Below are 23,485 nucleotides of genomic sequence, written 5' to 3'. Positions count from 1 at the left end.
TGAATTTAAAATACACAGGTAATTAAAAACATAACAACAACATCAACTACACCATATAATAGCTAAAGCATATTAAAGTCCTTGCACTATCTGGGAAAAAAATAAAAGTATCAATTAACAAACTTTGATAAACCACAAATTTATGTTGTAATCTTTAGGTTGACTACTAAAAGAAGAATAAAAAAGTATAAGACTTCAAAACTAACAAAGGAAAAAAATGGAATAATAGAAAGTAGCCAAAAGAAAAAGGCAAGAATGAACCAAAAAAGGCAAGAAAGAAAAGAAACATATGTCAGGTAAGAAAAATTAAAAGCACAAAATAAAATAGTAGATTTAAATCCAAATATGTCAGTGATTACATTAAATTAAGTAGATTAAATGCTCTAGTTAAAATCTGAAGATTATCAGACTGTATTAAAAAAAGAAAACCCAACTATATTAAGTTTACAAAGCACGCATATAAAACATTCAGAATTCAGAAAGGCTGAAAGTAAAAAGATTGGTGTAAAAGACTTACCATGTCAGCACAGAGAAAACAAGTGTGTACACACCAATCAGTAAAGTCACAGAACTGAACAACTTAATAAACATAAGTGATATAACAGACATACATAGAATTCACGATCTAACTACAGAATACTCATTATTTTAAAGCACATACAGCAAGACAATACATTTCTAAGGGTTCAAATAGTTTATCTGACCTTTAAATTAATTTAAAATAAGTTTTCTGATAGTGCAGTTACAAAGAGAAAACTAAAAATCCCTATGTATGCAGAATTTAAGAAAGACTTCTATGAATAAAGACGATATGGTACATATATGAAATCATGCCATTTGCAGCAACATGGATAGACCTAGAGATTATCATACTAAGTGAAGTAAGTCAGAAAGAGAAAGACAAATACCGTATTATATCACTTATATGTGGAATCTAAAATATGACACAAATGAACTTATCTACGAAACAGAAACAGACTCACAGACACAGAGAACAGACTTGTGGTTGCCAAGGTGGAGGGAGGAAACAAGGTGGAGGGAGGAAAGGGAGAGATGGATTGGGAGTTTTGGATTAGCAGATGCAAACTATCAATATTATATATAAAATGGATAAACAATAAGGTCCTACTGTACAGCACAGGGAACTATATTCAATATTCTGTGATAAACCATAATGGAAAAGAATATGAAAATAATGTATATATATATGTATAAATGAGTCACTTTGCTGTACAGCAGAAATTAACACAACATTGTAAATCAAATATACTTGAATAAAATTAAAAAAAGAAATAAGACTTCTAAAACACTCATAGCCCAGCCAAAGAAGAAATCACAATGAAAATTTTAAAATTCTTTAAACAGTAATATCAAAATCTATGGGATACAGTTTAACTCTGCCTATATTAAAGTTATAGCCTTATATGCATATATTAGAAAAAAAGAAAAGTTAAAAATTAAAGAGGTAAGTATCTATTTCAGGAAACTAGATAAAGAACAACAAAATAAACTCAAGGAGAAAAAAGAAAATAAACAGTAAATAAACATTAGAAAAAAGAGGACCAAAGCCAAAATGTTGCTCTTTGAAAAGACTAATAAAAGATTTTAAACTCTGGCAAAATTGGTAAGAGAAAAAGAATTTACAAATAACCAAAGGCGGGAATGAAAGGGGGATATCACTAAAAATCTAGTAGACATGAAAAGGATAAGAGGCTACTATGAACAACTTTATGTCAATAAATCTGAAATTTTATACAAAGTGGAGAAATTTCTAAAAAAATCCAAGTAATTAATACTGTCAAAAAATAAAAAATGTGATTAATCTTATAAACTGAATCTATAAATAAAACCTTTACAGAGAGAAAACTGGAAGCCTACATGATTTCACTAGTAAATAAGAAGAAATAACACACAAATTCTTCCACAGAATTAAAAATAAGGGCTACTCTCCAACTCATTCTTAGAGGCCAGCATAAGCTTCATACCAAAACATAAGGACATTAAAAGGAAAGTCTATTATAGGACAATTTTAGTCATAAACAGGGGTGTAAAAATTCGAAACAACATACTATAAATCAAATCAAGCAATATATAAGGAGAATATTACATCATGACTAAGTTGGATTTATTGTACCAGTATAATGATTCAGAAATTCACTCATTGTAAAATGTCAAAACAATAAAATTAAAAAGTCTCATGCACACCTCAATACATGCAGTAAAGGCATTTCATAAAATTCAATACTAAATCACAATTACAACTCTTAGAAAACCAGGAATAGAAGGGTACATATTTAATCTCATCAAGCATCTATAAAAAATTCTATAGCAAACATCATACTTAGTGGTAAAAGGCTGAACACTTTCCCTTTGAGACTGGGAACATGCCAAGAATGATCCCTATCACCACTTCCTTTCAACATAGCATTGAAGGTTCTAGCTAGCATAAGAAAAAGAAATAAAAGGCAGAAGGATTATGAAAGAACAAATGAAACTATCATTATTCATGAACAATATGACTGTAGAGGTAGGAAATCCAAAGGAATGCACAGAAAAATTGTTAGAATAAGTGGAAAAATACCAAAATCAATTGTATTTTTATTTAACAAGCAACAAACAGAATACAAAAATTTTAAAATAACATTTATAATTGTATTAAAATTATTAAAATCCTAGTAACAATTCAAATAATTCAAAAGATGTGTAAGATATCTATATACAAAACTATAAAACAATTTTGAGAGGAATTAATGATCTACATGAATGGAGAGATATATCATGTTCACGGATGGGAACAGTCAATATTGTAAAAATATCAATTCTCCCTAAAGTGATCTCTAAATTCAATGCAATCTCAATAAAAATCCCAAGACAATTTTTGTGAAGCTGATTCTATAATTTATATGGCAATACTGTATACAGAGCCAAGAATAGTCAAAACACTATTGAAGAAGGAGGTAGGATGACTTGTTCTGGCAGATATTTTTAGAAAGCTATAGTAATTAAAATAGTGGTGTTGGTACAAAGTCAAAATAGAGAGCCTAGAAAGAGAGCCACACATATATAGACTCTTGATTGATCACAAAAGGGGAAGTTCAGAGCAGTATGGAAAGGATCCTTTTCTAAATAAACAGTGCTGGAAAAACTGGATACCCATGTGGAAACATAAAGACCACTCCCTACACTATACCACATACAAAAATTGTTTCCAGGTTGATTATATATCTAAATATGAAAGGCAAAACAATAAAGCTTTTAGAAGATAATAAAGATTATCTTCATAACTTCAGGTAGTAAAAAACTTAAACATGACCCTAAAAGTACTAGTCTAAAGGAAAAGACTGGTAAGTTAGCCTACATTACAATTAAGAACATCCTGTTCATCAAAAGACACCTTTAAGAGTGGAAGAAGAAAGCTGCAACAGAAGTAACCAATAAAGGTTATGTATCCAAAATTCATAAAGAACTCCTACAGATCAGAGAAAGACAGACAACCTAATTAGAAAATGGGCAAGAGTTCTGAACAGGTCCTTCACAAAAGAGCATATCCAAACTGCCAACATACTTACAAAAAGGTGCTTAAGCACATCAGAGTCACAACACAGAAATTTAAAATAAGACCCCAATGATACATCCACTAAAATGGTTAAAATTAAGGAATCTGGCAATATAAGTGCTAGGGAGGAAGTGGAGCAATTGGGAACTCTCATACACTGCTAGTAAAGTACAACCATTTTGGAAAAAGAGTTTGGCATTATGTACTCAGGTTGAAGATATATATATATATCCTGTGACTCAGTAATTCTACTCCTATATAACCCCCACAGAAATACATCCATGTGTCCATCCAAACTACATGTATCAGAATGTTCATAGCAACATTATTCATAATTCCCCCAAACACAAGCCAAATGTCCATCAATACTAGAATGGATAAACTGTGGTATACGTATACACTGGAATACTATACAGTAACATATGTGAGCTACAATGAAATACAATAATAACATAAGGTTGAGTGAAATAAGTCAGATATAAAATAATACCTATTATATGATTCCATTTATATAAAGCTCAAAAACAGACAAAACTATAGTGCTCAGGGATACATACTATAGTGGGAAAACAACAAAGAAAACAGAGTAAGTGATTAACATAAAACTCAAGTTACTGCTTACCTTTGGGGGAGAGAAAGGATTGCGATTGGAAAGAGAAAGAGAAGAGCTTCTGGGGGTGCTGGCAATGTTCTATTTCTTGACCTGAGGTTGGTATGTGGATGTTTACTTCATAATTCATTAAGATGCAGATGTATGTTTCTGTGCTTTTTTTTTTTTAATGTGTTGTATTTCTCAACAAGTAAGAGCTCCTCTTCAAAGCTAACTATTTATGCAAATATACTACTATCTTTGAATAGATGGGACAATAAATTGACAGATTTCTGAGTTGATTTTGGGAAGAAGAAAGGAAGACATGCTGTCTCAGAAACAGAAACTGCTGAGCTAGCCCAAATGGTAAGGTGAAAGTAGAAGGTAGTTCTAAGGACATTCAGACTGACTCTTCCAAGCTCATGCCCTCTAAAACATGCAACAGGATGAATAGTAGGAGGGTGAAAAGACTGCTGTTCCACTTTCAGTTCTGAGAGCAAGAAGTAAAGAATATGTTAAGAAAAAGGCCCTCAAAACAAAAGGTCAGTCTGCAAATTTAATGGAGGATGACTACGGAAAAGATAGCATTGTGGAATGGACACAGAGAACAGGGTTTGGAGTTGGTATCAACACAGTGTTAAAGTCCATTATGACTGGTCAGAATTACATTATAAGTTCCAAGACAGCTTCTCATTACATATCATTGTGACTATTTTAATGAAGCCAAATGAACAACTAAAACTTAATGTGGTATAAAAGCCTCGGGGAGCTGGAAAAATCTGAGCTTACTCCTAGTATTCACTTCCCAGTATTCGATAAAAGAGCTGCCTTTGTTCGGCATTCATACCATCACCTGGCCGCCTAAAGTACTTCACTACAGGTTAGCTAAGAATTACTTAACAGAGCTGAAGAAAATCAAACTCCACAGGTCTGATCTCTCTTAAGATAGAATTAAATAAAGATTAAGGAAAAGCTGGAACCCCTACAGCCCAGAGTTCTCTTACAAGGTCAGAGAAAGTAAATTTTAAAGTTAATTACATAGAGCTTTTAGAAACATGAGAAAATGCTAATACTGTGTTAAAAACTGGACATAAACTGGTATACCTTAGGTTCTTTTAAAATCTGCAAATATATAAAGGTATTTCCTGAGTGGAATAATATCCTTTATTCTCCATACTTTTCCATAGTAAGCATAATTTAGTTTTTTTAAATGGGATTTCTTTTTTTATAGCAACATTCACTATATATTCTCTTTCAGTGGTTTTATCCATAACTGTTTTTCTATCATCACTGCAAAAGTCAACAGAGTGAAAAAGGCAAATATTTTCTTCACATTATGGTAAAAATATTTGACCTTGTGGACTCCCTGAGTTAGCAGTTAACACTTTGAGAAGTGGTTTGTAGTACCCTTTGTTCATTTTCCACTAGGTCTTTCTCTTATTTATTTGTAGGGGCTTCTCCTCATTAACTAGGGAAAATCAGACTTTGTGATATGAGTTGTAAATATTTTCTTACTGTACATCATTTCCCTTTTGCCTTGCTTATGGTCATTTTTGTCATGCATTAATACTTGATAACTATGTCAATGAACCTATGAACTTTTCTTTTAATGGTTTTATATAATAGAAAAACCTCCTCTACTCCAAGATCACAGTATATTTTTCTACCATAATAGGGATTTTATTGGTTTTGATTGATCACATAGTTTATGAACAATGTGTACCCAATTGTTAATATAAGTACTGAAAATCCTATAAAGCCATATTGTAATCCTTTTCTGAACAGTTATGCCAGTGACTTTCCAGCTTAAACTCTAGAGACAAATTATTCCTAAAATCAAGATTTCAACTACAATTATTTTCAAATGTTGATGAGTGTTAGGTCTAAAGTCCCACTTATCCACGATTTAATATCATACACAATATTCAAATTTCCAACCTCTCATTAACAAAGTTACTAGGAAAAGCTGGATTACCACTACCAAAGACATCACAGATAACACAGTTACGACAGAGAGCCAAGATCAAGGAGCAATTTAAGACATTACTATGCTTTTGGAGAGTTAACTATTTTCAGTTTGTAAAGAAAAATAAACTAGCACTGATTTCACCCTTTCAAAATGGGAGAAGGTGGAATTCCCTTCTTCTTAAAAAACATATTTGTAACTGAACTCATAGAAACAGAGAGTAGATCGGTGGTTGCCAGGGGCTGGGGTGTGGGGGAAATGGGTGATAGTGGTCAAAGGGTACAAATTTCCAGTTACAAGATGAATAAATTCTGGGGATGTAATGTACAGCATACTGACTGCAGTTAACAATACTGTATTATATGCTTAAAAGCTGCTAAGAGAGTAGATCTTAAATGTTGTTACCACCACCAAAAAAAAAGAAATAAGTAACTATATGAAGTAATGGATGTGTTTAGTAACCTTACTGTGGTAATCATTTCATTTTATATATATATATATATATATATATATATATAATCATCACATTGTACACCTTAAATTTACACAATGTTATATGTCAACTATACCTCAATGTATATAATCTCAATATATATACTAGGAGAAAAAGAAAAACCAAAACACATGACACATGTTTTTAGAGCTCTAAAAAAGTCACATTTAAAAAACTGATTTAAAAAATTCTACTGTGTTGTACAAGAAGTACAATACAGGGCTCACCAACTTGATAAATTATATTAATTTAATCACACTTGGCTTCAGTTTCTCTGTTATCTTAAGGTGTTTTTAGTTTCTTTGTTAGCTACTTCAGTCTGTTTTCCTTTTGCTCCCCTTTCCCCTTTTGTTCCTATTTTTTTCCCTAAAGATTTATCCTTTTCTGCCTCCTGTTATGTATTGGTTTCAACTTTTGTAGGGAAGGTGTATCTGGTAACCTTCTTCATCTCCTCTTGGGCTCTTCCATAACTGCCCTTTCAGCTGAATTGAACTTCTTCTTGGATGTTTTGGCAATGTGAAGGTGAAGAGGTGGAATGCTTTTGTGCCTGCAGGATACAGGGCAGTAAACAGCTCTGCAAAGCTAGGTTGCCTGAGCTGTAGGACATCCCTCTGTATCTGCAGGTTCTGCATTCTTGGATTCAACCAACTGCAGAATGAAAATATTTGAAAAAAATTTCCCTAAAATTCCAAAAAACAAAACTTGAATTTGCCACCATGCACTAACAACTATTTACATAGCATTAAATAACAACTATTTACATTTACATTGAATTAGATACGGTAAGTAATCTAGGGATGATTTAAAGTATGCAGGACACCTATCCTTCTCAAACTATTCCCAAAAACTGAAGAGGAAGAAATGCTTCTGAACTCTTTCTATGAGGTCAGCATCACCCTGATGTCAAAACCAAAGACACCACAAAAAAAGACAATTACAGGCCAATGTCACTGATGAACACAGACATAAAAGTCCTTAACAAAACACTAGCAAACCAAATTCAACAATACATTATAAGGATCATACCATGATCAAGTAGGATTTATCCCAGGGACGCAAGGATGGTTCAATACCCACAAATCAATCAATGTGATACACCACATTAACAAACTGAAGAATAAAAATTATGATCATCTCAACAGATGCAGAAAAAGCTTTGACAAAATTCAACATCCATTTATGATAAAAACTGTCAACAAAGTGGGTATAGAGAGAACAAACCTCAACATAACAAAGGCCATATATGACAAACCTAACATCACACTCAATGGTGAAAAGCTGAAAGCATTTCCTCTAAGATCAGAAACAAGACAAAGATGCCCACTCTCATCACTTTTATTTAACACAGTATTGGAAGTCCTAGCCACAGTAATCAGACAAGAAAAATAAAAGGAATACAAATTGCAAAGGAGGAAGTAAAACTGTCACTGTTTGCAGATGACACGATACCATACATATTAAAAAATCCTAAAGATACCACTGAAAAAATATGAGAATAAATTAATTGACTAAAGTTTCAGGATACAAAATTAATATACAGAAATCTGATGCGTTTCTATACACTAACAATGAACTATCAGAAAGAGGAATTAAGAAAACAATTCCATTTACAACTGCATCAAAAAGAAGAAAATACCTAGGAATAAATCTAACCAAGGAGATAAAAGACCTGTACTTGGAAAACTAAAAGACACCAATGAAAGAAACTGAAGATGACACAAACAAATGGAAAGATATACCATGTTCATGGATTGGAAGAATTAATACTGTTAAAATCACAAATACTACACAAGGCAATCTACAGATTAAATGTAATCCCTACCAAAACACCAATGGCATTTTTCACAGAACTAGAAATAATTCCAAAATGTGTATGGAAACACAGAAGACTCCAAATAGCCAAACCAATCTTGAAAAAGAACAACAAAACTAGAGGTATCACACTCCCTGATTTCAAAATATACTGCAAAGCTACAGTAATCAAAACAGTATGGTACTGGAACAAAAACAGACACATAGATCACTGGAACAGAAACCAGAGTGTCCAGAAATAAACCCATGCTTAGATGGTTAATTAATCTACAACAAAGGAGGCAAGAATATACAAGGGGAAAAGACAGCTTCTTCAACAAATGGTGTTGGGACAGCTGAACAGCTACATGCAAAAGAATCAAACTGGGTTACTTTCTCATACCATATACAAAATAAACACAAAATGCATTAAAGACTTAAATGTAAGACCTGAAACCATAAAACTCTTAGAAGAAAACACAGGCAGTATGCTCTTTGACATTGGTGTTAGCAATATTTTTTTTGGATATGTCTCCTTAGTCAAGTGAAAAAAAAGCAAAAATAAGCAAATGGGACTACATCGAACTAAAAAGCTTCTGCCCAGTGAAGGAAGTTATCAACAAAATGAAAAGGCAGCCTACTGAATAGGAAAAGATATTTGCAAATGATATATCTAACAAGAGGTTAATATCCAAAAATATCCAAAGAACTCATACAACTCAACTTCAAAATGACAAACAACCTAATTAAAAAATGAGCAGAGCACCTCAATAGACATTTTTCCATAGACAACATACAGATGGCCAACAGACACATGAAAAGATGTTCAACATCACTATCATCAAGGAAATGCAAATCAAAACTACAATGAGATATCAACTCACACCTGTCAGAATGGCTATTATCAAAAAGATAGCATGTAGGGCTTCCCTGGTGGTGCAGTGGTTGAGAGTCCGCCTGCCGATGCAGGGGACACGGGTTCGTGCCCCGGTCCGGGAAGATCCCACATGCTGCGGAGCGGCTGGGCCTGTGAGCCACGGCCACTGAGCCTGCGCATCTGGAGCCTGTGCTCCGCAACGGGAGAGGCCACAACAGTGAGAGGCCCACGTACTGCAAAAAAAAAAAAAAAAAAAAAAAGATAGCAGGTAAGTGTTGGTGAGGATGTGGAGAAAAGGGAACCCTTGTGCACTGTTGGTGGGAATGTAAATTGGTACATGGAAGATTGTATGAAGGATCCTCAGAAAATTAAAAATAGAACTATCATATGATCTAACAATTCCACTCCTGGATATTTATCCAGATAGAACAAAAACACTAATTCGAAAAGAGATATACACCCCGTATGTTCACTGCAGCATTATTTACAATAGCCCACATATGAAAGCAACCTAAATATCCAATGATAGATGAATGGATAAAGAAGATGAAGTATATATATGTATGCATGTGTGTGTATACACACATACATACACACACAATGGAATATTACTCAATCATAAAAAAAGAATGAAATCCTGCCATTAGCAACAACACGGATGGACCTAATTATGCTACGTGAAATAAGTCAAACACAGAAAGACAAGTAATGCATGATTTCACTTATATGTGGAATCTAAAAAAACAAACATAACAAGACAGAAACAGATTAATAGATACAAAGAACTTGTGGTTGCCAAAGAGGAGGGGGGTAGGGGGATGAGTTAAATAGGTGAGGGAGATTAAAAGGTACAAACTTCCAGTTATAAAGTAAGTAAGTCATGTGGATGTAATGTACAGCATAGGGAATATAGTCAATAATATTGTAATAACTTTCTATGGTGACAGATGGTAACTAGACTTATCATGGTGATCATTTTGTAATGTATAAAAATATCAAATCAGTATACTGTACACTTGAATATTGTAAATCAGTTATACTTCAAATAAAAAAGTATAATGGGAGAATGTGTGTAGGTTATATGCAAATACTATGCCATTTTTTTTAAAGCAGGAACTTTATTTTGTTTTTTTATTTTTGGCTGCATTGGGTCTTCATTGCTGCGTGGGCTTTCTCTAGTTGCAACAAGTGGGGGCTACTCTTCGTTGTGGTGCTCAGGCTTCTCATTGCAGTGGCTTCTCTTGCTGTGGAGAACAGGCTCTAGGCATGCGGGCTTCAGTAGTTGTGGCATATGGGCTCAGTAGCGGTGGCTCATGGGCTCTAGAGCTCAGGCTCAGTAGTTGTGGCGTATGGGCTTAGTTGCTCCGCGGCATGTGGGATCTTCCCGGACCAGGGCTCGAATGTGTGTCCCCTGCACTGGCAGGCAGATTCTTAACCACTGCATCACCAGGGAAGCCCTTTGCCATTTTACATAATGAACTTGAGCATCCTAGAAATTTGGTATCTGTGGGGGCGGGGGTTCTGAAGCCCCTATCACAGTATTCCCTGTGGATACTGAGAGATGACTATACTCCTAGCACTTTTATTCTAAAATTTTTGGTCTTTGATTGATTTAGATCAACATTTTAATTTTTCTTGTTTTTTCTCCACGACTATCCTTTTTTCCTTCACCATTTATTGACTAGTATTACCTCTGAAATGCCACTCACTTTAATGTTTATGATTCTTTCTTTTTCTTTTTTAAGGATTTTCTTAGTTTTCCTGCTTCCTTATTTTCTTATTATGAATTTTAGTAGCATCTTGTCAAGGTCCCCCCAAATATTCTTTTGTTGTTTTTATTGACATCACATCTGTAGGTAAAATGTTACAAAACTCTTTCCTTGTCTATGAGAATTTGATCTTTGGTCCATGTTCTAGCTCAGGACGCTGGAAACCTGATAAAGGTAGCATGTAAATGATGTTACTAGACAACACTGCCTCTGGCAAAAATTACCCTGATTGGCATCTGAAGAAGGAATGATAAATTATAAATATCTGGTTGGAACCTATATATTTAGACTCTTTGAGTGTGGAGGCTGCTGGAATTAGACATATCCCTTGCAGGGACCCTGGAAACTATGTCTGGAATTTTATGAGAGATACTGACTCCTGTGGAGGCATGAAACTTCTAAGGTAGAACAGATCTGCAACCACTAAATGTGGACCTCTTTTTCCTTGCACTTGAGCTGTGACTTGAGAGACTAAGGATATAGCTAACACCCTGATGGTGGTGTGGCAGCACAGCTTGCTACGACGACTCTGGCATAAAAGGAAGACCTTATGTTGTCTGCTGGCATGCTGTGCTTCCAGTCCCATATTCTTCTAAGTGATTCTGATGCCAAGTGTAGCTCACGGTAGTCTTATGAGTCTGAAAGTTTAGGTGAGTCTCAACAGATCCTCTCTCCATCCTATTGGGTGTTAGAACAATAAATGAATAGATGAATTTAGGAAGAACTGACATCTTTATATATTCAGTCTTCCTTTCCAAATGCATTTATTTGTTCAAATCTTCTTTTGTAATTCTTGGGGTTTAAGACTCTCTCTGTATAAATCTTCCACATTTATTAAGTATATTCTTTGGTATTTTATGTTGCTGTTTTGAGTCATGTGTGTGCTAATAAAAATGGGCATTTTTCTTCCATTATATCATCCAATGGGTAGTACATATCAAAGTTATCAATTGTACTCATACCCTATAATTTTAATTATTTTTTAGTTGATTTTCTTGAGTTTTGCATATATACAATCATAATGAAAACAGTGATAATTCTACCTCTTCTTCTAAATTTTATACCTCTGATTCCTTTTTATTACCTAATTGCATTAGATAGTACCTCCAGATCAAGGGCAAATAACAGTGAGGATAATGGACATTCTTGCCTTTTCCCAGTTTTAATTAGAAAGCTTCCAATGTTTCTCCATTAAGCAAGATACTGGTTTGGGGAATATAATAGATATATTTTATCATGCTAAGGAATTATAGATATATCCCTATTTTAATAAGAATTAAAAAAATAATACCTGTATAATTATATCAAATGCCTCTTAAATATCTATGAGGATAATATGATTTTTTTCCTACAGATCAATTAACATGGTGAATTATGCTAATCGAATCATTCTTGCATTCCTGGGTTAAATCACACGTAGTCAAAAGTTTATGTTTATGGGCCACTGACTATGCTTGCTAATATTTTAACTTGGGATTTTGGGATTAATATTCACAGATGAGGCAGTTCTGAATTTATATATCAAGTGTTTTATTGATATACACATATGTGTATATATATGTGTGTAAATATATATATATCTCAGTGTATCAAGTCCTGTTCTATGGCTTTACAATTATAAACTCATTTAATCCTGTGAGTCTGGTACTATTAACTCCAGTTTATACATGAGAAAACTGAGGCATGGAGATTAAATGACTTGCCCATGTCACAATAGCTAGTAATCTGGTGCTGGGATTTAAACACAAACGTTTAGTCCAGAGCCCATCCTGTACTCTGCTGCCTTTAATACTTTTGTGTAAAATTTTTGTTAGTTTTTCTTTTTTGGGCAGGGTGTTAAAAAGTACCAATGTTACACTCTTTTCATAAAAAAAGACCTTTTCCCTCTTAGCTCTGGAACAGATTAAATTGTATTGTTATGTTTTTAAAGGGTTGGTAAAATTCCTCTGTGAAACTTTATGTCCAGTGTTTTTAAAAGAGGAAACTCTTAGACAACCTTTGATGGCCTCTGAAGCCCTGAAAAGATCACATCCAAACTACTAATCCTGGAATTTCAGAACCCAAAAACTTATTTGCTAATTCATTATATCTTATCACTCTTCCCTTCCTTCATTCTTACCAAGAAATCTTACATTCTAGCTATTGAAGTTTATTCAGTGTTCTCAGGTATTAAGTCACCTAGCTCTCTATGCTTCCCTACAGCTTTCTGAACAGACAAGATGAGATTTAGTAAACTTAACTACAATTATTTATATCTTTGCTTACTAGACTGTTAATTTATCTAAAGAAGAGATCTTGTCATTTCTATACCTCCAGCACCTAGCACAAGTGCCTAAAACACAACAGAACTGTAACATTTTTGTTGAAAAAATGAGTGAGAGTAAATGAAAATGAATCAATGAGTGGGGCTAGGAAGACAGGTCTCATCTGCAGAAGAGAACGGGAAGGAAAAAAAGATGTGTCTAAAGTGTAGTCTAAAATGAGAAGTACCTCTGAAGAAACACAGATGGAAGGTAGTCTCATTTTTATTTAGTAAAACTGTAAGTTTAAAAATATTAAATGGATTTACAATACTGAATTGAATTCATGTTTTAGCTCTACAAAAATCTTCCTAAAATAATAAAAGAAACATAAAACTATGAATACCATAGGACTGTCATAACTTCACTACATATACATAAGGAAAAAGTTCAAGGGAAATATAAGTATTCTAAAATATTAATAGAAAATTGTGATTTTCTTCCTGCTTTTTGCACTTTACCCTACTGTTCAAATTTTTCCACAATGAGCATGAAACAAGCATGTAAATGTGTCTTTTATGTAGAAACACAAGATCTTAGATTTATCAAATGCCTAATTTTATAAGATATTATATACTATAAGAGGAAGAAATAATTCCAGTCATTTGAAAATATAAAATAGTTTATCTTTCAAGTTCTGTGAGAAAACAGCTTCTTTAAAAGCACTGAGTACATCATTATACAAAAAGAGCTAGTATTAAGTTTCAAATCTGAATTTTTTAAAAAGGAGATATAAGAGTAAAATGAAAATATTTAACGATCGATTTTTAGGATACAACTGGTAGACCTAGCAGCAAAAATTGCATAGGGAGCCACCATCATTTATTCTTGTCTAGTATTCTGTACTTTTTACTCTCTAAACACTCAACCCACCTGGCTCACTCACTCTGCTGTTTGTAAATCTTCACCTTCTCTTCTCTCACATATAATCCTATCATCCCAAGATCACAGAATCCTTATATTTCCTTACTTCCTAACTTCTGCCTTTTATTCCCCCAAACCTAATTTTCAGGCCTCTTGAAAAGTGTCACGTTCCCTTGCCAGATATTACTATATAGTTCTTCCACTCCTATGGAATTCTATCTAGAAGAATTCCCTACATAACTTTTCTTCCCGTTTGTCCACATCTGAGAGAGATGATTTCAAGGCTTCAAAAGAGATGCTTCTTTCACAATTCACAAAAAAGAGCACAAATACTGTTCTCCTTTTGCCTACTCTCCCAAAGAGGTCCTGTGCCTAATCCTCCTCACCACTGGCACTGCATGTTTCCTGCATGTGGATCTTCAAGTAATGCCTCTTGCTTACCATCATGATCTCTGAAAGAGGGTTCCGGAGGAATAGAAAAAGCAAGGGTCTTCTGGTTGTGGTGTTATCAAAGACAACACTACACATTCTTATTACAAGAAAAAATTATTAACTGTATGTGGTGATGAATGTTAGCTAAGCTTATTATGATAATCACTTCACAATATATATATATATCAAATCATTGTGCTATACCTAAAACTAAGAATGTTATATGTCAATTATATCTTAAAAAAAAAAAGATTAATACTACAAAAATACCTTCTGGTCAGTACCAGAAACAGTAAGAACACTTCTATATTCTCAGAAAATCTTCATTCTCTGGGTCTGATTCTTATTATGTCAAGTCACCTGAATGTGAACAGTAGACTTAGACAGCATGCACTAACATAAGGAAATGACAGGACCCTTTGCTAGAATCAAGTCCACACTTGGAATATCTTTTTCCTTTGGAGCTCTTCAAAGCTGTCACACTTCAATTGATTCTTAACTTTCCAATTATTAATACTTAACTTCTGGAAGGGCATTTCTTGCTTCTTTTGGTGTTGTCAGTTTCATAGCTTACCCCCACAGATCCACAATGATACAGAATTGCAGGTATGCAAATTTCTAACAGAGACATGCAGGTAAGTTCTTCAATAAGCCTAGATGACGCAAAATTTATAAGTACTGCCAATCACTATGAGCGCCGCAAGAAAATCCTGAAAAAACTTAGAGCAATTTTAAAACTCCAAACTAAGTGAATAAAATAGCAACTGATACTATTTTTAAAAATTAGAATGTTGTTTTTAAAATGCTTTTTTAAGAACCCCTGTTCAACTAGACTCATTATGAAGAAAGCACTCCACAGTTAAAGTTTTGGAAGTACTGCACATTATATACTAAACTTTGTTTGGCTATGAAAACCTTTGTGTGTAACATTTTTCAAGAGGATAATTTGTGAGCGTTTTATAGATTAGTAAACTTTATTTCAAATTATATTCTTCATATTATATTATCTTAAATAATATTAAATCAATACTTATGCTTAGAACTATAACAAAAATAAGTTACAAAAAAACCCATTTATTATAGAAGAGGCATAACTGGATGGACTGTGAGCATATCATATTCCAAAATCCTACTCTGGGAATAGCGTAGTCAAAGATTATGCTCCATAAATCTAATTCTGTGGAAAGTACATGGTAGCAGAAACATATTTTCAAAATGACATGATCAGGATTCAACCTATTATAGTGATGGCAAATATGATTACTTACAAGTCAAGAGTCTCCTAACTGATATATGGCTACCAGTCTTGCCCATCTCTAATCCATTCTTCTTTAGAATGCTACCAGCTATTTTTCTATAAGAAATGATGGTGACATTCCCATACTTCAAAACCTTTCCATAGCTCCCAAGTGCTTCAAAAAGGGAAAATTCAAAATTCTTTTTTTTTTTTTTTTTTTTTTTTTTTTGCGGTACGCAGGCCTCTCACTGCTGTGGCCTCTCCTGTTGTGGAGCACAGGCTCCGGATGCGCAAGCTCAGCGGCCATGGCTCACGGGCCTAGACGCTCTGCGGCATGTGGGATCTTCCCGGACCGGGGCACGAACCCGTGTCCCTTGCATTGTCAGGCAGACTCTCAACCACTGCGCCACCAGGGAAGCCCCAAAATTCTTAATGCTGCACATCTGGTTCCAGTTTACCTTTCCAAACTCTTCTACCACTTCCACACCACCTGCCCAGCTCCAGCTACACAAGGCAGTCATTATTCACAGATATCTGTTTCGTGCTTCTTTGCCTCTGCAATTGTCGTTCCCCTGTCTTTTCACCATTTGTTAAATTACTACTCATCTTTCAACACCCAACCCAAATGACTTTTCACATTGGCAATAATATAACATACTTTTCGAAAATTCATTTCACTCTTCATTTCAGCAAAGTCACCATTGTATTTAATTACAGAATAGCAATTTTTTTCATCTATAAAGACCTGAATACTATTGACTTTGATTAGTTTATTTGTAGTGAATATCCTAAAACTAACTGCTCTCTCCTAGATTCAATTCTTAGATTCAATCCCTTAGATGCTGAATGAATACCAAATACGTCCTAGACACGGTCTTGTTCTTAAGACGGGGACTAACACCTTTTCTACAGCTAGATGCATATGCAATAGGATGTTAAGTGGGATTTTTCCTCTTGTTCCAAACTTGTGGCTAAGATCTAAAGCTGAGGATAATTAAGTAGCCCTTCTTCTAGCTTTAAGGAGCCAAGAGTAGTTGGTACCAGCTTCTCCTCTCAGGGCTTACTGAGAGTTTCATTTTTTTGAACCAATACTGTAATCAATATTCTAACACCTTTCCCTCAATGTAAATCTAAAAAGGCTAAAAAGAAAGGTGGGTTATTGGAATTTCAGGGAAACATAGAGTTTATGAAAAGAGGATATTCCCTCCCCTCTTACAGGAAAATGGCAGTGTCATCACTGAATCCAGAAGGTAAGAATCAAGGTTTGAGTTCATCTAAAAGAAAGGGAGACTGGTATTTCATTCCGTTTGGTTGTCTGTATAGGCAAAAGACTTACTGATTTGCAACTCTGTTATATGCACAGGGGAAAAGAGAAGTGGGGAAAGAGTGTGGTGGGAAGAGTCAGATAGAGAGGTAGGCAAGACTTATCCACCTTGAGTTCTTGGGAACCAAGAGGAATGAAAAGTGTAACCTTCTGCCCAGTGTGCTTGTAGGCCCTAGAACTGGCCATGGGAGGTAGATCTGATTGGGTAAAGTGTTGAGGCAAAAAAAAGACATACATATCAGAGTCACACGGTATGAATGCCATCCGTCAGGTTTAGCCAGAAGGTGTAACCAAAGCAAGGGACTGCCAATGCCTATAGCCTTCTGCTCACTGTCAGCAGGGTCAATTGGAGATACCACTTATCTTCATTAAGCCTATTGACAATGAGCTTGAATAGTAGTACTGAACAACCAAGAAGACTGTCACCTCAATACTGGCATATCACATAGAATTCTGCCTCTCCTATATCACTCCTCTCAGTTTCAACACCAGAGGAAGAAACAGCACAAGAAAGAGAGTGGGCAGGGACTTCCTTGGTGGTGCAGTGGTTAAGAATCTGCCTGCCAAGGCAGGGGACACAGGTTCGAGCCCTGGTCCTGGAAGATCCCACACGCCATGGAGCAACTAAGCCTGTGCGCCACAACTACTGAGCCTGCGCTCTAGAGCCCGCGAGCCACAACTACTGAACCTGCGCTCTGGAGCCTGCGAGCCACAACTACTGAGCCCATGTGCCACAACTACTGAAGCCTGCATGCCTAGAGCCCGTACTCTGCAACAAAGACAAGCCACCACAATGAGAAGCCCGCGCACTGCAACAAAGAGTAGTCCCCACTCGCCACAACTTGAGAAAGCCCAAGCACAGCAACAAAGACCCAACGCAGCCAAAATATAAATAAATAAATAAAAAATTTTAAAAGAACAAAAACAAAAAAACCAACTCTTGGAGCCAGGTAGGTTCTGGAATTTAGAAATTTAAAAAAAAAAAAAAAAGGAAAGAAAGAGGGAGGGCAGAAGTGTGTGACAAAAAGAACCTACTCACTCACCCCCAAAGTTTTCAGCCCCAGATTAAGGTCTAGTCTATCCTGGAAGAAAGTGATGAGTACTGATTAAGCCTGCGGCTGATGTTATAATATGAAGATATAATATGAAGAGAACTAAGTCTTAAATACTGGACTAAGACTAGAGCATTTAAAAATTATGGAATAGTCACAAGATGCTGTTAAGGTAGTTGATATCCAGTAGGAAAGGGGATTTTGACAAGGTAGAGTTGGAAGGCAATTACTAGATAAAAAGCAAAACTGACTGACATTTACATCCTAGCAAATTGACATCCTTAATGAACTGGTTACACACAGATGGATAGTCTTTGCAATTAGTTTCCATATATATTGGTGTTCCATCTCTCCATTCTTTTTTTTGTATGAAATCCTGGTATGAGATCTATTATACTATTATTATTTAAGTCTAGAACCAGTCCATCAATTTGCTCACTACTACTTGCAGCACTGTCTAAAAAATGCTGAGTAGATAACAGTCATACTTGTACGTCTAGGAAGACACCATCAAAGTCACAGATAGGAATGGGCAAATAAGCATTTCTAATGATGGAGGATGCTAAAAACAGTAATAGGTTTTTATGTAATAAAGGAAGAGACTGATGAGAACAAAGCTCACTGAGCAGAAATTTATTTGATACCTCAATGCTTTCAATGTTCACCTTTCAATGATCCAACCAAAGAAGAAATCCACAAAGAGGCTTATTTGACAAAGAGGAAAAACCAGTATATTATAAATGGACATTGTTCAACTGCATGACACAGAGGAAAGAAAATAAAGGTTCTAAAGAAAGAGAGCAAGAGAAAAGCAAGTGAAGGTTGATCAGGAAGTGGGACCTGAATTGGGGCTGCACATGGAGGGTAGACAGGCATGGATGATAGACAGAGCAGAACAACTCCTGGATGGATGAGAGACAATAATGTAAAGTGGCTGTGACACATTGCAATATTAATACATACCGAGACTGAATTGCGGGTAATGCTCATAAATCTAACTGCAATTAGTACAGGTTTCTGGATTAGGAAGGACATGAAAAGGAAAGCAGAAGGTTAGAATGTACATGTCATTGCCCCATTAAAGAGGTTTAATCTTTCAATGGAATGAATATATCTGTCTTCTGCAGCATCAGCAAAAAAGCACAGCTTGTCTACCTGCTTTGAAAAGTAGCTTTAGAGTAAAAGGTCTCTTCCTGTCTTCCCTGGATGGGCACTGCTAACTTGGGCCTCTCAGAACTGAGTTCATAAAAATTCATACTACAGAAAGGGTTTCTTTTTTTTTTTTTTTTTTTTTTTTGGCAATACGCAGGCCTCTCACTGTTGTGGCCTCTCCCGTTGCAGAGCACAGGCTCTGGACACGCAGGCCCAGCGGCCATGGCTCACGGGCCCAGCCACTCCACGGCATGTGGGATCTTCCCAGACCAGGGCACGAACCCGTGTCCCCTGCATTGGCAGGCGGACTCTCAAGCACTGCGCCACCAGGGAAGCCCAGGGTTTCACTTTTAAATGGGGTTTCTGTTTTCATTTCCTGGAGAAAAGATTCAGAATGTGTTCTGTGATGAGCTTTATTTAATACCTTTACCGACTGGAGAAATTCTGTGTTTATGTTTGTTTTTAGAGAACACCCTTCATTAACTTAATCTACAGACATTTGTTGTGCACTTGTCCTGTGCCAGGCAGTTTAACAGTAAAAGAAGAAACGGAGTTACTTTAATGCTAACCTGAGTATAAACTACCAAGCATAGAGGAAGTATTGCTGGGCCTCTGCAAAAACATGGGCACAATGATGGGGAAGCCTGCTTCTCTTTAGAGATTTCCTGGGGATCTGATTGGGTGTTCACTAATACAATTTTGTTTTACAATTCAGGGGAAGGGTAGTAAATGAGCAATAATTAAACTTTAATGCAGCAATAGGTTTCCCGTTATCTAGACCCTATTGATTATTGGTCAGTGTGAAATGGAGTTGTTTATATATAGGTCACCAGTTACAAAGGAAGATATTAAACAGACAAATGGGTAAATGGAAGAAATAAATTATCATTTTTGTAAGGCTTTTTTCAAAACCTAGCAATAAGCCCTCAAAGAAATATTTATTTGATAATAGTAGACTCATAGTGGAGTTCTATATCCTATGACTCACATTCTTGCAAGGGATTAAGTTCTCTACATCCCAGAACTATTGGTGGGACCACCAAAAGTGACATGGTTGAGGTTGGGAACAGACGGTGGAAGAAAGCAGACTCAAAAGTTAGGGTGGGTTACATTTTCAGAGAAAGGACAGGAAAAGAAAACAGGGCAAATTATTAAACCACCAACACTTTACCCAAATACTTGATTTTAAAAATTCTTCATAGTTAACTGTATCCTGTGTATATAACTAAAGACAGCTCAAAGAACAAACATGAGGCATACATAGTACCCTGAGATAAGGTGACTTTTTTTTTTTCACTTGTTCCATGTGAAAAAGATTCAGAGAATAATCTCTCTCTACACATCATAATGTGTACTTAAAATCTGAGGAAGGCTCCCATTTCCCCCTGTGATTCCATGTCCTGCATCTTACCATTGATCTACGAATCAGTGACAGCCTGGTCTTTGCCTTATTCTCAGCAAATTCCAGGCTACTGATGTCTTTGAGACGAGCCTTGTATTTATTCATTTGTTCCACAACAATCAGCTCCACACAGCTGAAACAGGAAAAGAGAAAACTGTTAAGTGCTGAAGTCAATCAAATAAATTGTAGCACCCACAGACTATTTTTCAGCTAAGTGTGGTAGATAGTTGGAGGATAAAAGAAAAATCAACATCCCTTATTTTATGAGCTCAGAGACAGGGTTTATAATGGTGGTTCACAACTTTGGCTGCACTTTAGTATCCATCTGAGAAGCAGTTATAAGTCCCAATGCCTAGGCCACACCCCCGACCAATTAAATCACTCTCTGGGAATGGGACACAAACACTAGGCTTTTTTGAGGAAAGCTCCTTTTGCAGAAAAGGTTAAGAATCACCACTCTAGAAGGAAATCAGAGGTCCATGAAAAAAGGGCAAGGTGAAATACAAGAATATTGAAGTATTAAGACCAAAGGGATTCGGAGCCATAAGACTACAGTTAGACTAGATTACAGGAAAACACAAAGTATATGTAATTTGGTAAAACGGTATTTTAAAATACATTTGGAAACTATAATCATTCCTAAAGAAAAGCCAAATTTAAAAAATAAGGCCCTTCAAAACAAATGATGATTAGTTGAACAGAACTTAAAGGAATTTTTCATCTTCAGCATAAAAAAGCCCAGTGGCACCTAGCAATCTTATTAAAAACATATGAACTTAAACAAACAAAAAAAATCATTTGCTAGGGGAATTCCCTGGCGGTCCAGTGGTTAGGACTCTGCACTTCCACTGCAGGGGGCCCGGGTTCGATCCCTGGTCAGGGAATTAAGATCCCTGCAAGACACGCAGCATGGTCAAAAAAAAGAAAAAGAAAAAAAAAAAAAGAAATCATTCACTATGTTTGATATCTGTATAAAGTGACTACACTGACTCAGAAATCCCTGGGGTCTTGCAGAGGTGATGGTGACTGGCCTTACGTGGTAGTCTTACTGATGTCCTGCACACTTTGTAGTGGGTCGATGGTGTCAGGGCAGCGGAGAATGCAGGGTGCAAATACAATGGCCAAAGCATTAGCAGACATTCGATTAGTGTCTTCCTGTAGAGCAATCCTAAGAAACAAAAAAACCAAGTGAAACTAGGATGAAAAAGGAAAATTGCAGGGAGGTAGGCAGAAGAGATGAGAGAAAGAAGATCAATGACATCAACTGCATAGTACTGGAAAGATATTCCTATCAGTTGAAGGAAGATACTGCAGACTTTTCCCAAAGCTGTTCCTTTGCCTCTGGAAAGTGTACTTTTACTCTGTTCCTTGAAGCAATTCAGGCAAGCAGATAGCTGATCAAGGAAAAATTTGTGACTCACTGCCCCAGGTCACCGTTACTAGATGAACATGTTTACAGAATGTAGACACTTGAAGGCATTTTCAAACAGTCATATAAGATACTTATCCAAAGAGAAAGATGGCTTTCTTCCCAACTATTGCTAATATTTACACTCAGAAGAAGAGAGACTACCCCTGAATTCTCTTTGGTCAGTCAATTCCTGAGCTCCGTCTGAACCCTCCTCCTATGAATTAGGTTATGTCAACAGACACACAGCCTTTCTAGCTCAGGAGTTAGATAACAGGCTAGGCTACACAGTGCCACCATGAGACTGAGGTGTTACATGGCTCAAATAGGGCAGAGAAGCACCTGCCATGCAATCTAACTCAGCTGAGGATTTCTGCTCCAAGGAACCATAACCACCTGTTTGAGGCATTGACTTTATCAACAGGAAAAAAAAGATCTGTCAGTTTTTCATACGAAGAAGCTCTTCATTTATTTAAAAGAATCCAAGAGAAACTGTTAAGTGTTCCTTTTTTTCTTGAAGTTACCTGACTAGATGAAAGATGAGGCGTTCCAGTGTATTGAGATGAGTTCGGGAGAGCTGGTCAATCACAGAGTATACACCACGGATTGTCTCTTTCCTCTCCTGAAGGCCTGAAAGCAGTAAGAGCAGCAAATAAGAATGAATATCCTCTCTTATACATTACATATTCCTTCTGGACAGACACTAGGTAGCAAGGGAGACTGGCTCTAGGGTTGATTTTTAGGAGTTTTACCTATACCTGTATAGCAGAAGAAACACTCACAGTTACCACTAATCTCCCTTTGCCTGAGTTCTATACTCTCTAAGCAGTCTCATGAGTTTTAATCTATAGCCCAGTAATTCTTGATTACAGCAAGGGGCAAGAGATGCCCTAGCTTTTCAGGCATTTTGTGGCAAACCAATTCCCCATTAAAATTAATCAATTGTTATATAAGTTATAAATCAGTCTTATGGGAATTGACGAGTCAGGCCTCAGGGCCTAAACACTTCTAGGTAGGCCTTAATCAATATCCTACACATCTGTAGCACTGAAAAACTAAACCAACATGTTAGGCATGGCTTAAAATAGATAGCCAACTTTACACTGAGTTCTCGCCTAGACTCACAATTTAAATGAACATAAATCTCCTATTTAATTTTTAAATTTGTTTATAACCTTAGTCTTTCAATCTCTTTGTAAGAAGCAACTAGGTGACCTGCTCAGAAAGTTTTTAGGACACTGACCTTTTAATGAGTTTCTAAAAAAGTTAACAT

The 23,485-nt window shown here is 35.8% G+C and overlaps 1 protein-coding gene and 1 non-coding gene across 8 annotated transcripts in view; one reads left to right on the top strand and one right to left on the bottom strand.

Annotated features, from left to right (window-relative positions):
- Positions 1–23,485, bottom strand: part of MYO9A (myosin IXA) — a 295,878-nt gene that overhangs the window by 10,492 nt on the left and 261,901 nt on the right. For all 7 annotated transcript variants that reach the window (XM_060097070.1, XM_060097072.1, XM_060097075.1 and 4 more), the window contains 3 exons: positions 22,737–22,842; positions 21,841–21,972; positions 20,814–20,937 (listed from right to left, as the gene is read on the bottom strand). In XM_060097070.1, the coding sequence (XP_059953053.1) occupies positions 20,814–20,937; positions 21,841–21,972; positions 22,737–22,842 (362 nt within the window). The remainder of the gene's footprint in view (positions 1–20,813; positions 20,938–21,840; positions 21,973–22,736; positions 22,843–23,485) is intronic.
- On the top strand, positions 21,616–21,688 carry TRNAG-UCC (transfer RNA glycine (anticodon UCC)). The gene has a single exon. It is a non-coding gene; the product is annotated as a tRNA-Gly (tRNA).

The sequence above is a fragment of the Mesoplodon densirostris genome, chromosome 4 (assembly GCF_025265405.1).
Source record: "Mesoplodon densirostris isolate mMesDen1 chromosome 4, mMesDen1 primary haplotype, whole genome shotgun sequence".
NCBI lineage: Eukaryota > Metazoa > Chordata > Mammalia > Artiodactyla > Ziphiidae > Mesoplodon > Mesoplodon densirostris.
The sequence above is the reverse complement of the archived record's forward strand: the minus strand, read 5'-3'. Positions and strand labels throughout refer to the sequence as shown.